This window comes from Wasmannia auropunctata, unplaced genomic scaffold (genome assembly GCF_000956235.1).
Source record: "Wasmannia auropunctata unplaced genomic scaffold, wasmannia.A_1.0 LD336060.1, whole genome shotgun sequence".
Taxonomy (NCBI): domain Eukaryota; kingdom Metazoa; phylum Arthropoda; class Insecta; order Hymenoptera; family Formicidae; genus Wasmannia; species Wasmannia auropunctata.
This window is the reverse complement of record NW_012026830.1, coordinates 403,030-418,892: the sequence shown is the minus strand read 5'-3', so window position 1 is coordinate 418,892 and position 15,863 is coordinate 403,030. Positions and strand designations below refer to the sequence as shown.

Genomic DNA, 15,863 nt, shown 5'->3' with positions numbered 1-15,863 from the left:
TATTCACGCTCGTAACGATCTGATGTATCAGTTGATCCAAAAGCTGAACGCGATACTGCGCACTACCGACGAAACTATGAAGAGCGTCGTGACCGCGACTTTGGAGCCGGTAAAGATTCCGCTCAACTTCTACTGGTCCACCGGCCTGGTATCGATAATAGCGTGGTACTTTGTGCCGTTCTTATTGGCGTTCAAGAAAAATGTATTTTGTTACGAGGATTACAGAGTACCTGCTGTTTTCTCGAAGCAGCCATTCTCGGTCGTGGTCTTTCTACTAGGAAGCCTGTTCATACTAGTCAGCAATACATATATGTTCTTGAAGAAAGTCGGCGTGACAGTGTACACGGTGCATCTGATCTTGATGGTAACCGCGCAGTATCGATACATCGCGCTGAAAATCACAATGTTATTTCAAGATGGAAATGAACATGATGAATCTCAAAAGAAACATTCCCCTGAGTTTTACCGAAAAAAAGAAAATGAAATGAGAACATTGTGTCGACTCCACAATGATGTGGTACAGTGAGTATGTCAAAAGTTCAGTCAAGTTTATATTTAAATTTATGCAATTTTTATTATGTCATTTCATGATGTTTTACGGATATATTATACGCTTTCTTTTAGCATAACTTTATTGTTAAAAGAACTGTTGTCTTTAAACTTTAGTTTAACATATGTGAACACAGTCTTTCGATTCTGCTTTATTGGTGTCATGTTAAGCACCGTAAGTAATAAATTGTTAAATTGCTCTCCCTTTCTTTCTATACAGAAATTGATTTTATGTATATAGAAAAAAAAATGAAAACAACTATTGAATTATATAAAGAATTTACTAGAGAGATATAACTATATTAACTAATATATCCTGTTTAAAATTTCAGCTAACAGCTGCGACGTTTTGGGAAGCGACTTCTATTGTCATGTATACGTCAGGTGAAATGGTGCAACTTTATATTTTGTGCTCCTGCGTGCAACAGCTACTAGACTCGGTAAATTTTGTAATTTGTCGTTTATATTATTTTGTTTTAATATTTAGAAATGTAAAATTGAAAAATTTCCAGATTATATTTTTTTCTGACAGTATATCATAAATTGCTTTTATTCTCGCTTTGGAACGATTATATAAAGATTTTTAGAAAACTTTAGAGATTATAACTTTGTGAATTGCAAATTTGTGTCTTATTGTTTGTAATAATTATATTATTTTTTGTTGTATATTGCATTATTGTGGTAAATAGAGTACGGAAATAACAGATGAGGCGTTTCACGAAAACTGGTATCTGCTTCAACCATCGATAAAACATATATTTATTTTAATAATTATGGCTAATAATTTAGAATGCAAAATTGCGACATTAAAAAATTTCAATTTCTCCTTGCCCTCATTTATGAAGGTAAAACTTTGTATACTCTTCTTATTTCTTTTGCATAGTAACACTAACATATTTCAAATCTAACATTCTTTTTTTCTTCAATCTCCTTTTAGATTTTAAATCAATCGTACTCGATCGCACTTCTGTTTTTAAAAATGAAATGAAAAGAAGACATCTTATCTACAATAGTTAAAATTGTTACTTTCAAACCAATAACAAAAATTAATAATTTTGTAAAGACAATTTATTTACGTTTAGCAAAGTTAACTTGTTTCAGCGAGAAAGAGTTCTTGAAAATCATGACGACAGATATCAAATATGATTAAATAAAAAAGTCAGTGACTGTATTACAATTTGTAACTGACATAAAAACAATGATAGTAATAGCACCGAGAATAATAAAGTAGCAAATATTAATGATAAAATGCTCGAAATTTACAGCTTAAATGACTTCTACGTAATTATTGACGCTCTGTGTATATTGGAGCAGGAAATCAATAATGCTGATATAGACATAATATTAATCATTATTTTATATATACACATATATATTTCCATGATAATATAATTTTATCTATATAATTTTGATAGATAGCTTTCAACATTTGGAAAATTTGTCTCTATTTTTATTTACAGTATTACTAACAATAAGCATTACTAAGCATTATTAATATTACTATATTAATATTACAAAGACAATTGTTGTTTTTAATACGTCAGTGAAGTCTCTATCAAACGCACGAAGGGAAAAACAAAAGTAGTAATAATATTTTATCTTCAAGAAAAAAAGCTTACATATTTTAAGCATAATTCTGCGATAACTTTTTACTCATTTGTATAACACTATATATGTACATACCAATATATATTTTACACTTATCGTACTCACAGCAAACGAAGCCGCAGTTTACTGCCTACTGAGATGCTCGTTAGATAGCAATTAGGCACTATGAATCCCTCGTGATTCTGCGGCGGACTTAGTGCTATAAGATAATTATCGCTTAACAGCACAGGGACAAGGAAATTAGGGATCATATTTACTTTGAGATAAACGTACTAAAAAGTACAGTTCTTCATTGAGTTTATCATAATTCTGTACGACATTCATTTATACACTTGTTCAATGATTACAGGATGACATTGAAGTAAATTACAGTGAAATGAACACAGACCGTCATTGCTTGCCATTGACATGATTGTATACAATATATTAATAGATAGGAAGAAATATAGAAATACAATCAAAGAGAGCAGCGAATTGTTGAAAATATCCGAGCGTCAGTCAACAATTTTAAATTAAAAATACGATAGTATCTACAAAGGAAGAACATTTGTAATGACAAAACATGCAGACCAAATAACAGAACAAATAAGAAAGACGAGAGAATATAACCCAAGCAATCGATTCTCATAATTAATTAATTAATTAATATAAATTCTAATAAAAAGTATAATTAATTATACAATATAAATCTCTATATAATCCAAGAGAATTGATATTTATTTGAAGTTTGGCGAAAAGCGAGAGAGAAACAAATCTGAATAATAGATTTCCTTAACAGGAAGGGAACTTTCTATGTCTTTGAAATCCGTTGTTAATATAATACAATGTTTTAGAAATAAAACTTGCAGAAAATAATTTGAAAAATTTTTTAATTGCAAATTTTATAATTGCAAATACTAATTTTTTTTGTTAAAAATAATAAAAATACATTGTACAACGTAATCCAAATAATTTGCTTCAATACAGAAAAAAATAAGAAATCATTTTAAAAAAGTTACTGTAGCGAACCTACAGATCGTGCGCTTTATCCAGTCTGTAATGTGTCAAGTGTTAGTTAAATATAATATAAAAAATTTAGTGAAATAATTGATACATGATTAAGGCAACCGAAATCAATTATATCAAGTCTTAGTTACGAAAATCATTTAATTTAATCCTTAACGGTACGAATATCCCAATCGAGACTCGAATTTCACTTGTAATAATCGTTCCATTCGCTTCATACGGGACGTCGCTCGTTGTATACATAAATGAGTCGTGATTCTTGTTCGATACATATTGAATACAAAAGTGTTAATCGCCTGTACTTATCTATGTAGAATTTAATATCGCGAAGCGCTTCGATGTTGCCGGGCCTGTCTTGGTCGTGAGCCTCTTCCGTCAGACGTCTATTCCAATTGCCCAGTAATATGGAATAATTCACAGTCTGTTCAAACTCTCCAGTGGTTTTGTGATCGACTCGGAATAATAAAGCTGGCCGAGGACCCTCACATTGGTTGCAACTTCGACTCGTGTATTGAGGAGCGAGGCTCAAGCCCGACTGTCGTACATCGCTGAAGTCTGACCTTTCCCCACTCTCCTTCTCGCATCATCCCCACGTATATTCTATTTACTCTCTCTATAGCTTACTTTTCCTTTTTATTATCCTTACAAGTCAGAGTACACGTTAAACAGCACTAGATATTGCATAGGACTGCGATCTTTTCGCGACCCGTAGTCCTGCGATATAGTCGTTTGCGCACTCAAGAGAATACTATAAGATAATCGTCGCGGCGTAGAACACGCGTAGTTACAAGGAAGCATCTGATCATACTTATCCCTATGATAGATGTAGCAAAGATTGTAGTCCTGCACAGTTCTTGATATCGCGACATTTATTTATTAACTTCTAAACATTTCTTTATAACAGAAGATGAGAGACGACTTCTTCAAATTGTTATTTATTTAGAAATACGCTATCGATAGTACTGAAGTTTCGACAAATTTAAGGCACACTAATAACAGAACAAAACATTATAAATCATGATGAAAAGAACGGAACATATCATTGCCGTGAGACGTACGACACATGCATTAATACAAGTCCAGGTAGTCGAATAAAAATTTAAAAGGAATAATATGAAATGTCGGCGATCCGCGAAATTATCTCCGAATTCCGATGGAAAAGCCGCGCATGTTTTCTTGAAAAGGAAGAGGGAGGTATACGCACGACATAGCAACATACGAGAAGGACGTCGAGCGAAGTAAATACAAGATATATTCCGATTGACGACATCGTGCGAGCATGGACTTCCAAAACGTGAATTTACTAAACGTTCGATTGAACTTGGTCTCGGGCAATCTGCTACCGATGATCATCGACTCGCCTTTTTCATTCTTTTGGAAGACATACAGCGCCTTTGTGTGGACATCACAATTCATTTTAGGGATCGTGATGGTACTCGGATGCGTCTACGTGCCAATTGAGAAGGCTTTGAAAGACGGCTTAATTTGCTTCGTAGTCTTCATAGAAATGTTCTTTATGGTTCTGCGTATTCACGCTCGTAACGATCTGATGTATCAATTGATCCAAAAGCTGAACGCGATACTGCGCACTACCGACGAAACTATGAAGAGCGTCGTGACCGCGACTTTGGAGTCGGTAAAGATTCCGCTCAACTTCTACTGGTCCGCTGGTATGGTATCGATAATAGCGTGGTACGGTGTGCCATTCCTATACGACAAGAATCTGTTTTATTACGAGGATTACAGAATACCCGCCGCTTTCACCAAACAGCCATTCTCGCGCAGAGTCTTTGTACTAACCAGCATCTTCATACTGATCATTGCGCTGTATATATTTTTAAGGAGGGCTAGCTTGGCGACATACACAGTGCATCTGGTCCTGATGTTAACCGCGCAGTATCGATACATCGCGCTGAAAATCGCGATAATATTTTAAGAAGGAAATGAATGTGATGAATCTCAAAAGGCACACTCCTCTGAGCTTGATCGAAAAAGGGCAAAGGAAATAAGAGCATTGTGTCGACATCATAATGACGTGGTTTAGTGAGTATCTCAAGCAAGCTCAGTCAAGTATAATATTTTCGAACAATCTCTGTGGCTAGAAAGAATACACACACAAATAACGTAATAATTAATATGAGAAATTAGAGCTTATATAATTAAGTTATTTGATTGAACTATATTTCATATTCGCGTTTTATAAAATTTATATTTAAATTTATGTAGGTTTTCGTTGCGTCATGGCGTTTTATGAATATGTTATACGCTTTCTTTCAGCATGACTTCATTGCTAAAAGAACTGATGTCTTTAAACTTTAGTTTAATATATGTGAACACCGTCTTTCGATTCTGCTTTATGGGTATTTTCTTAAGCACCGTGAGTAATAATTTAATTTGATACCAGTAATTTCTCTCTCTCTTCCTTCCCTCCCTCCTTTTTCTTCTCTATGTATATAAAAATTGATTTCAGATAAAAAGACATAACGTTAAAATTAATAAATAATTATATTAAATTATATCAAGAATTTATTATAAATATGATATATACATATACATATATCAACTAATAGATTTTTTAAATTTTAGATAGCATCAACAACATTATGGGAAAGGATTTGGATTGTTATGTTCACATCAGGTGAGATAGTGCAACTTTATATTTTGTGCTCGTGTATGCAACAATTGTTAGACGCGGTAAATTTTTAATTTATCGTTTATATTGTTTTATTTTTAATATTTATATATATGTATATGTAACTGAAAAATTTCCAAATTACTATGAAATTTAATTTTTCTGGCAGTATATAATTATGAATTGTTTTGTGATTTACGAATTGTATTTTATACGATATGTAATAATAATCATATTATTTTTGTATACCGCTCTATTGCGGGAAATGTAGAGTACGGGCGTAACAGATAAAGCGTTTCACGAAAACTGGCATCTACTTCAGCCATCGATAAAACATATATTTATCTTGATAATTATGGCTAATAATTTAGAATGCAAAATTGCGACGTTTAAAAATTTCAATTTCTCCTTGCCCTCATTTATGACGGTAAAATTTTGTACATTTCTTATTTCTTGTTCATAATAATCATATTTTAAATCTAATATTCTTCAAACTTCCTTTCAGATTTTAAATCAATCGTACTCGATCGCCCTTCTGTTTTTAAGAATGAAATAAAAAGTGGCAAAAAAGACGTCTTACCTAGTAGTTATAATTAGTATTTAGAAGAATAGAATATTTATTCACTTTAGCAATTTTACAGCCAAAAAGGGGGCTTGGTTTACATTTAATACCTTATCACTCATTTATCCATACCCTAATCTATCTCTCTATCTTATCCTATACGCTTAAAACTAATTAACTATCACAGCTGACTTCTTAAATCACTGCTCGGCGTTTCGAGCTCACAACCTTCTTATTTTTATTTCTTATTTCTTATCTACTGCTACCATCCTTTTACATTTTTCTTTTCCTATCTTTTACTTATTCTTTACATTCATTATATCCGTAATTAGTACTTATAATTATTATTTTTAAAGTAATAACGAAAATCAGTAGTCTTGTGTGATAATTTACATTGCTTACATTCCAAAGATTATCACAATATGAGAAGATAAATATTAGTAGTAAATGAACTATAATAATTAGTTGTATGTACGACACATGCATTTAAATAGGAGAAAAAATAAAGATTTCGACTACGTACCTGCAATTTATCTTTTTTTCCCATATATAATTTTTTTTTATAATTTACATTTTCTAAATTATTGTCTTTGATCAATGAATCTCTGACGTAGCGAAGAAAGTAGCATAGTAATAATAATATATTTTATTAAAAAAAATAAAGCCTATACATACTTTAAGCATAATCCTGCGATAATCATGCAGCCGTTGATTTGTAAACGCTATATACATATATGTTTATATTTATATGTCAATATATTTTACACTTATTTTACTCACAGCAAACAGAGTCTCAGTTTACTACCGACCGAGATGTTCGTTAGATAGCACTAGGCACTATGACTCCCCCGTGGTTCTGCAACGGACATAGTGCCATAAGATAATTAATGCTTCATGCAGCACACGGATAGTTACAAGGGAATTGGTGATCATATTTTACGATAAACGTATCGAAAAATACAATTCTTCTTCATTGAATTTATCATCGTTCGGTACGTTCATTTGTACAATACACTTGTAATGATTATAGGATAAACGTAATTACAATGAAATAAATACAGACTGTCGTTGCTACTGTCGTACAATTGTATACAATGTATTAATGATGAGCCGGAAGAAGTAAAGAATCAAAGAGAATGGCGAATTGTTGAAAATAGTCGAGAGAGCTGGTCAACAATTTGAAAATACGAATACAGGATGGACGTAGACGTCCGCAAAGAAAGAAACATTTGCAGTGACGGAACACAAGAGTTAATGTAAACCCGAGAGCAAATCGAGTCTTGTAATATAACGACGTATGTGAAAGTAATATTTATTACGAGCAAACGCGACGTCTCAAGATGAACTTCCAGAATGTGAATCCCCTAAATGTTCGATTAAATATGATCTCAGGCAATTTGTTACCGATGACGAGCGACGATTCGTCGTTTCATGTAGCGTGGAAAGTATACAGCATTGTCATATGGATAATCGAGCTGTACCAAACCATCGCAACGGTTCGCGGATTTGTACTGGTGGCGAATAGCGAGACTCTGCAGGACGCCGGCACGATTAGTATCGTGATAAGCGTTGAAGTGTGCGTTCTGCTCGCGCGTATGTACGCAAACAGAGATCTTGCGAGTCAGTTAATCCAGAAGCTGAACAGTATTCTGCGCTCGGAGGGCGAGAGTATGGAGGGCATTGTGCATTCAACCCTGAAGCAGTTAGAGATTCCGCTCAAGTTCTACAGCATAGCTGGGACTGGATCTGTAATAGTGTATTGCAGCCTACCGCTCGCGCTAATTTTCAAGAAGAAGTATTTTTTCTACGAAGATTATGGAATGATGGCAGCCTTCTCGAAACAACCATTCTCGACGAAAGTTTTCGTGCTGGGCAACACTGTCGAAACTATCGCCAGCATGTTTATATTCCTAAAGAAGGTTGCCATGGACGTTTATATGATAAATCTCGTATTATTGATGACAGCGCAGTATCGCTACATCGCGGTGAAGCTCGCGACAATACTTCGCAATAATATCTCACAAAATGAGGACCGTGAATTCCAAAAGAAATACTATTCTGCAGATTTATCGGTTGAGAAACAGATGAAAGAGTTTTGTCGACATTATAACACTATAATTCTGTAAGTAATCTGTAAGTTGAGCATTTGTTAACTTTTATCACAATTTGTAACTTTACTCACCTGTTTCGCTTTCAGTCACTTTTGTAATTGGAAACGGTTATAATTTGTACAGTTAGTTACTTTTGACACAAAAACTTCTGCACATCTCAATTGAAATTTTTAAAAATGATTAAAGTAACTAGAAGGAAGAGACAATAAAGTCATGTCATAATAAAATTTACATTTATTTATTCGAAGTTTTTTGAATTATTTGTTATTTTTTTCTAGATTTTCAATTATTAATCACTCAATATCTAACAGACATTGTTTTCTTTTCAGTATGACGTTGATGTTAAAGAAATTCCTATCCTTGAATATGAGTTTGATATTCTTGACCAATATCATTCTTTTCTGTTTTCTCGACATAATTATCATAAATGCAGTAAGTAAAAACTGGCATGTAATCACTGATTATTCTAGAAATATTTTCTTGGCGACCAAAGACAAAGCTCTAATATTATTGAATTATCATCTTAATTATGAGATGTTAGCAGTATGTGTCAAATTTAGGTAATATCGGGGGCTGTTTTTGAAGGAATCGTCCTCTTTGTATATTTATGTGGCGGTTTAATGCAACTTTTCATTGTGTGCTTCTGCGTTCATCAATTATTAGACGCGGTAAATTTTATTATGATATGACTTTATTGTCTCTTCCTTCTAGTTACTTAATAATAATTTTTAAAAATTTCAATTGGGAGAAGTTTTTGTATTAAAAGTAACTAACTGTACAAAATAACCGTTTTTTTAATTATAAAAATAAGTAAATGTTATAATTTGCCATTCTCTTTGATCCTTTATTTTTTCTGGCTATCATTATTACATGTAAGCATAGATATAAAATTGTGCAAGTGCTATTACCATATAGTGGTCTTTTATGTGTCATTATTCTTTGAAAAATTTAGAGTAAAGAAGTAACAGATAAAGCATTTCATGAGAAGTGGTATCAATTTGGACCTTCGTTGAAACATATGTTCAGGATGATTATAATAGCCAATAATTTAAACACTAAATTGTCGATTTCTGAAAAGTTCAGTCTGTCCCTCCCTTCATTTTTATCGGTAAGATTAATATTTGATATTGGCTTTAAATATATTAAAGTTAATTTTATATAAAATTTTATATAAATATAATTATATATAAAAGTAAATATTAAACTAATATTATTTAGCTATATTAAACACACATTATAATACTAACGTCGTAAAATTTAATTTTTACTGTTACTATTGTCAACTTTACTATTACTTTTAACAAAACGTGAGCAATTATCTAGATGTATATTAATATTTAAACATATTATTGAATATCTTTCTTAAATGTTATTTTAGATCTTAAATCAATCGTATTCGATTGCTCTTTTGCTTTTAAAAATGAAATGAAAATTGGTAAGGATGTTTATTTGTCTTGAAAGTTACATCTGTGTCTTTTACACATTTTTAACTAGTAATAAAATATGATAAAAGTGAACAATATTGCTCAATATTGCTAACATTTAAGTAATTCGTTTCAGGATAGAATATGTTACGAAATAAGAATTAAAGACTAATATTGCTAATAAACGGATTATCTAAATAATTTAAATAGAATTAACAAAAAATAAAAATTACCATAATCAACGTACAATATGCATGTTGGAAGTTTATCATTTTTCTTCGGCTCTTTGATAAAGAATTAAACCATATTATTATATTCTATTTTTTTTATTTTAGTGTTATAAACGCTGAACAGCGTAATAATATTTTCTATCGAAATTAGATAAAACTTACTTTAAGCACAACGAAAATGTAGCTGTTAATTTTGAAGTAGAACTATTTTCACTATTTCACAGTTTAATTTACTATTTAATTTACTACAAACTGAACTGCAGTTTTCTGTCTATTGACGACGCGCGAAATATCATTAGTACTGCGATCTGGCAGCGCTCTACTGGCAGCTCTGCGACATATGTATCGTTAGCGCGCAATAAATATACGTACCATTAAAGATAATTATTGCTTTTCAAAGCGCCATATGTAGCCACAGGAAAACCGGTAATTTTACTTACCCTTTGTAATAAACGAAATGAAAAATAGTACCACATTTACCATCTTTTTAGCATCGTGAAAATATTTTTTCTTATCTGAATAGCGTTTTTCTATTCTGCATTATAGATATCATAATGACTACCGTGAGTAATAAACATGAACTTTAAAAATTGTGGATAAATCATTTATCTTCCAAACAATTAAACAACATAAAATTGCGTAATAAAACGAATAATCAGTATTTAAGATTTTTAATTTTATAATAAATTTTAATATATGTATCAAAATATATGTAAATAAGCGATTTTCACCAATTAAGATTTTTTAAATATAAACAATAAAAACCTAACAAGATTCCCCGAATTCAAAATACAATAAGTAAGTAAGGCAGATGGGAATCAGCGTGGTTATTGGTACGCAAATATTTAATTTACATGAAATTTACTTTATTCTAAAGTCATACGTTTCGGTTATTTTTCTTAGCCAGTGACAAATTACAAAAAAGCGTGCTAATTCTCGCCTTCCCACCGCCGTCCTTGCCGCGTATGGAGTCTAGGCCACCCGCCCTGCCCCTCTACCGTTAGGTAGAACTAGCCGGCCCTCGCGCGATCCCCGGTCATTATAATTTGTGGTCGCTAATTAGTGTTGCGGAACCGTAATTGCGTGTTGTTGCGATCGACGTTGCCCCGAGCACGTCTGGTGCCCAAGACTTCGCGGGATTGTGAAACGTAAGACCGGAGAATCGTCCGCGAGGGATAAAACGAGGGCCAACATCCTCCCTCCTCTCTTCTACGGTTTTTGATCCGCTTCTCGTGAGCGCGGGCTCGCGGGAGGCGTGACAAAATCATACAGCATATTCGATTGCCCTTCTGTTTTTAAAAGTGCACTGAAAATGACAGTAATATCATTTGTTATGTTTCAAATTCAGTAATTACAGGATAGAGAGTGATTATAAGAGATAAAGAAAATTTAGATCTATTATAGACAAAGCATAAACGTATCTACTTTGGATACTATTATTTACTTTAAATGATTCTAAACATAATCATAAAATGTACTTAGACGCGTTTGAAATTGATAATGCTAATTTCTGCTAATCTAATTTTGTCTCTCTCTCTTTCTACCTTTTACTTTAAAATTAGAAAGAATTGAATAAATTGTAGTGAATTTATAGATAAATTTGTAGTAAATTATGACTAGTAATAAACTACGGAAATAAAATTCAATGCTTATAACATTCAGAATGTAAAATGTGTAAAAAAAAATTAGTACGTATTTATCAAATTAGGATAGTGAAAATAATATGTATATATAAACACGTGTTATTAAAATAACAAATGTAACAATTAGGAAATCAACTAATATTTTAACTAATAGCAACAATATATGATACGTATATTTGAGATAATTTATGTGTTTTTACAAAATATATTAACAATGCATAATTTGTAGCTTTTGAATTTTTCTTAAATATATTAAATCTAAATTTAGCGAATAAAAATATTTCCTGAAAACGTAAAAACGCACATTAAACGATACAAAGAATTAATAGCAGTTTAAAACAAATAATTACGAATTTATTTAAAATATCTGTTAGTGAAAAAAATTCACCTTTTGTTGTTGTTTCGTTTGTAACCCAACATTTTCGAAACACTTTATAAAATGATATTAGCACGTTTAATGTAAAATGTCAGATCAGTTCTCGATTACTATCTGAAGGAAAGTATACTAGATAACGTCAAATACTGGTTTCTTCTGCTTTTTCCTTTGCGATGAAGTACCTCTGCAACGAAATGCCTGGAGTACTATAAGATAATCGCCGCTTTGTAGTCTCAGGATAATTATAAAGTAACGTGGAGTCACGTCCATCTCCTGCAAAAATAAAAGGAATATACCGTGACATATCTCAAGACATTTGTCAAGACGATTGTAAACTTCTCCACTTTTTTACAAAAGCTGTCGATTGATGATAGTTAATTTGCCATGTTTCTATACTGTCATCGTAGAGTAAACATTTATAACTACGGTGAAAGGGAAATGATGTTTCCCCAATGACAATGCATATTATAATACAAACTACAAAGAAGTAGAAATTCAAAGGGAATAAGATATCCATGGATGACGATCGGTTGCGACCAACTTTCAAATAGCGATAGAAAGTCCCGTGTATGCTTCTGAAGGGAAGAATAGAAATACACGCGATAATGAAAATGTTCAAAGGAGGTAAATGCGAATTTATATCTTGGTACATCTAGTGCACACAATTAAAAGTGACTATTTATACTGGAGACTTAAAGGACCGACGTTAAACTAACTAATTAAATTGTCTTTCAGCTTAGGAAAAAAATTAATTTAAAAAGAAAACGTTATACTCGGTACATTTTATAATCAGAGAGAAGGACGAGATATTGGAAACCGCCTTTGCAAGCTATACTTTGTACGATATTTTCCATTTGTCACGAATATTCTCCAGAGCATGGACTTTCAAAACGTAAATCCGCTGAACGTTCGATTAAACAGGTTCTCGGGCAACTTGTTACCGATGACCAGCGACGACGCTCTGTTCCCTGTTGCGTGGAGAATATATAGCGCCGTCATATGGCTGATCGAAGCGATTCAAACTAGCGCGGTGATTCCCGGGATCCTGTTCGTGCCGAGAGATAAGGCTTTGCAGGACGCAACCGTTGGCCTAGTGATCACCATAGAGGTGTTTTTCTTGTTACGGCAAATGCACGCGCGCCGAGATCTCGTGACGCAGCTGATTCAAAAGCTGAATGAAATTTTGCGCGTTGAGGACAAGACGATGGAGATGGTCGTGAGGTCGACCCTGAAGCCGGTAGAGATTCCGCTGAAATTTTACTGCGTGGCCGGGACTGGATCCATAATAGTGTGGTGCTGCATGTCTTTCGCGGTGATCTTCAAGAAGGAGTATTTTCTCTATCAGGATTACAGACTGCCGATAGTACTTTCGAAGCAGCCATTCCCGATGGAAATTTTTCTACTGGGAAACTGCGTCGCGACTGTCGCCAGCGTGTATATGTTTATAAAGAAGGTCGCCTTGGACGTCTACATGATAAATTTCGTGTTACTGGTAACGGCACAGTACCGCTACATCGCGGTGAAGCTCCCGACAGTATTTCGAGAAAATGCTCCACAGAATCAGCGTAGTAAATCTAAAGGAGAGAAATATTCTGCTGTCGATTCATCGGCAGTTCTGAAGATGAAAGCGCTATGTCGACATCACAACGCGGTGGTTCAGTAAGTAATTGGTGAGCGTTTACCTTTAATTTTGCGATTAGTTGTTTTACCCTTTTTTTCAAATTACTCGTCTCTTAAAATTGTTGTCCTTACATAATTCATATCACTTTCAATGCTTGTTTGCTTAATGTCGCATTGTGTTTTTTTTTTTCAGGATGACGTTAATACTAAAGAAACTACTGTCTTTGAATATGAGTCTAATGTATTTGACGAATGTTTTTATTTTTTGCTTTCTCGACGTTATGCTGATAAGCGCTGTGAGTAATATTTGATAACAATAATAATACTAAAAAAAAACTTTCTAGATGATTGGAGATAATGTTTATGACAGTATAACGATGTCAAATCTAGGTATTATCGACGGCTCTTATAGAGGGAGTTATGATTGTTATGTATATATGCGGCGGCCTAGTACAGCTTTATATTTTGTGCTTATGCGTCAATCAATTACTAGACGCGGTAAGCTTTGTTGAAATCCTTGCTATCTTTTCTATCTTTCAGTATGTCTTAATTTTATCCCGTATTAATTTTTAAAAAGTTTTAAATTACAGTACGTTTGCAACTAATATTTAATATTGAAATAATTATTATGTATAAAGGGTAGTTATTTTTTTAAAAGAGTAAATTTAATTGTAATATTTATTTAGAAGGAAGAATAGTCTGAAAGCAGAAATATTTTTAATAGACAATCTATAATCCATATCAGAATTCAGGATATAACTTTATTTATAATTCTGTATATGTATTGAACCGATCTATATATAAAAATCAGTTGTATGTTGCCATAAAAACATTTGAAAATAGAATAGAAATTTAGAGTATACTATGTGCATAAAATATACATATATTAAAAATACAAATATCGATATAAATAGTATGTAAAATAAACAGAATTTTATTTTAAAATCTGATGTGCATTATAGATCACATAAAATTGGTTCTACGTATTATTATTTTATATAAAATTTAGAGTGTAGAAATGACAGATAAAGCATTTCATGAGAAGTGGTATCAGTTTGAGCCAACGTTAAAGCATATGTTCAGGATGATGATAAGAACTAATAATTTAGAATGTAAACTTTCAATTTCTGAAAGGTTCAATCTCTCTCTGCCTTCATTTATGACGGTAAGATTTAATATATTATTTATATTGAGCACATATTATGATATTAATTTTGTAAAATATTTTCTCCTTTAAAAATTATTTGCATTGTATTTGCTATGTAATTCCAATAATATTATTGAAGCTTTTTTCCAAATATTTTTTTTATTGCTTCTTACAGATTTTGAATCAGTCATACTCATTTGCTCTTCTTTTTCTAAGAATGAAATAAAAGCTTACGAGGTACATACATTTGCGTAAATATTTACGTAAATATTTTAGAAAATATTTTGTGCTTTCTTAGTTTTTAATAAAATTTTATTTATACATTGATAAAGCTAAAATAGCAAAAGCTTATTTATACATTGTAAATTATTTATTTAGTTTGCTAACTACATGTAATATATTTATATTTTTTCAGTGCTAAAAACAGCAGAATTTAATTAAGATTAATAATTTTAAGCAAAATTTAAATATGATTTGCATTTGTAATATATTTAATATATTAAATTTAATATAATATAATACTTATTTAATATATTATAATACATATAATACTCAGGTATAGAGTATTGAGAAGAAATATAAATTTAAATTAGCAACAAAACATTTTATATTTATTTATCACTATTTGCACCTAATTAAAATACATTATTCGTTTTATCATTTCGATTACTTAGCTCAACAAATCTGTCAATAGAAAATAGTATATTTTGTCTAAGAAAATATTTATTTTATTAATAGTATTGTGATATGAACAGTTAATACATACTGCAGTTATTTTTGTAGAATGTTGTTTTGATAGGACATCGATTTAATTCAGGAAATTATTTCATCGTTTTTCACCGAGAAAATACGCGTTATATGAATAGTTAATACATGCTGCAGTTATTTTTGTAGAATATTATTTTGATAGGACATTGATTTAATTCAGAAAATTATTTCACCGTTTTCCACCGATG

At 31.9% G+C, this 15,863-nt stretch overlaps 4 protein-coding genes across 4 annotated transcripts; all 4 read left to right on the top strand.

Annotated features, from left to right (window-relative positions):
* The first annotated feature begins 29 nt into the window (after positions 1-29).
* On the top strand, positions 30-1,798 carry LOC105450503 (putative odorant receptor 92a). The gene is made up of 5 exons (XM_011690358.1): positions 30-522; positions 625-724; positions 882-989; positions 1,239-1,394; positions 1,487-1,798. The coding sequence occupies exons 1-5, from the start codon at positions 77-79 to the stop codon at positions 1,535-1,537; spliced, it is 861 nt and encodes a 286-aa protein (XP_011688660.1). The 5' UTR covers positions 30-76; the 3' UTR covers positions 1,538-1,798.
* Positions 1,799-4,441: 2,643 nt separating this feature from the next.
* On the top strand, positions 4,442-6,836 carry LOC105450608. The gene is made up of 5 exons (XM_011690542.1): positions 4,442-4,989; positions 5,440-5,539; positions 5,753-5,800; positions 6,066-6,221; positions 6,300-6,836. The coding sequence occupies exons 1-5, from the start codon at positions 4,442-4,444 to the stop codon at positions 6,348-6,350; spliced, it is 903 nt and encodes a 300-aa protein (XP_011688844.1). The 3' UTR covers positions 6,351-6,836.
* A 730-nt stretch (positions 6,837-7,566) lies between these two features.
* Positions 7,567-10,633, top strand: LOC105450502. The gene is made up of 4 exons (XM_011690356.1): positions 7,567-8,478; positions 8,797-8,899; positions 9,420-9,575; positions 9,846-10,633. The coding sequence occupies exons 1-4, from the start codon at positions 7,697-7,699 to the stop codon at positions 9,894-9,896; spliced, it is 1,092 nt and encodes a 363-aa protein (XP_011688658.1). The 5' UTR covers positions 7,567-7,696; the 3' UTR covers positions 9,897-10,633.
* A 1,961-nt stretch (positions 10,634-12,594) lies between these two features.
* On the top strand, positions 12,595-15,133 carry LOC105450607. The gene is made up of 6 exons (XM_011690540.1): positions 12,595-12,764; positions 12,876-13,799; positions 13,954-14,056; positions 14,151-14,258; positions 14,770-14,925; positions 15,083-15,133. The coding sequence occupies exons 2-6, from the start codon at positions 13,018-13,020 to the stop codon at positions 15,131-15,133; spliced, it is 1,200 nt and encodes a 399-aa protein (XP_011688842.1). The 5' UTR covers positions 12,595-12,764; positions 12,876-13,017.
* The last annotated feature ends 730 nt before the right edge of the window (positions 15,134-15,863 follow it).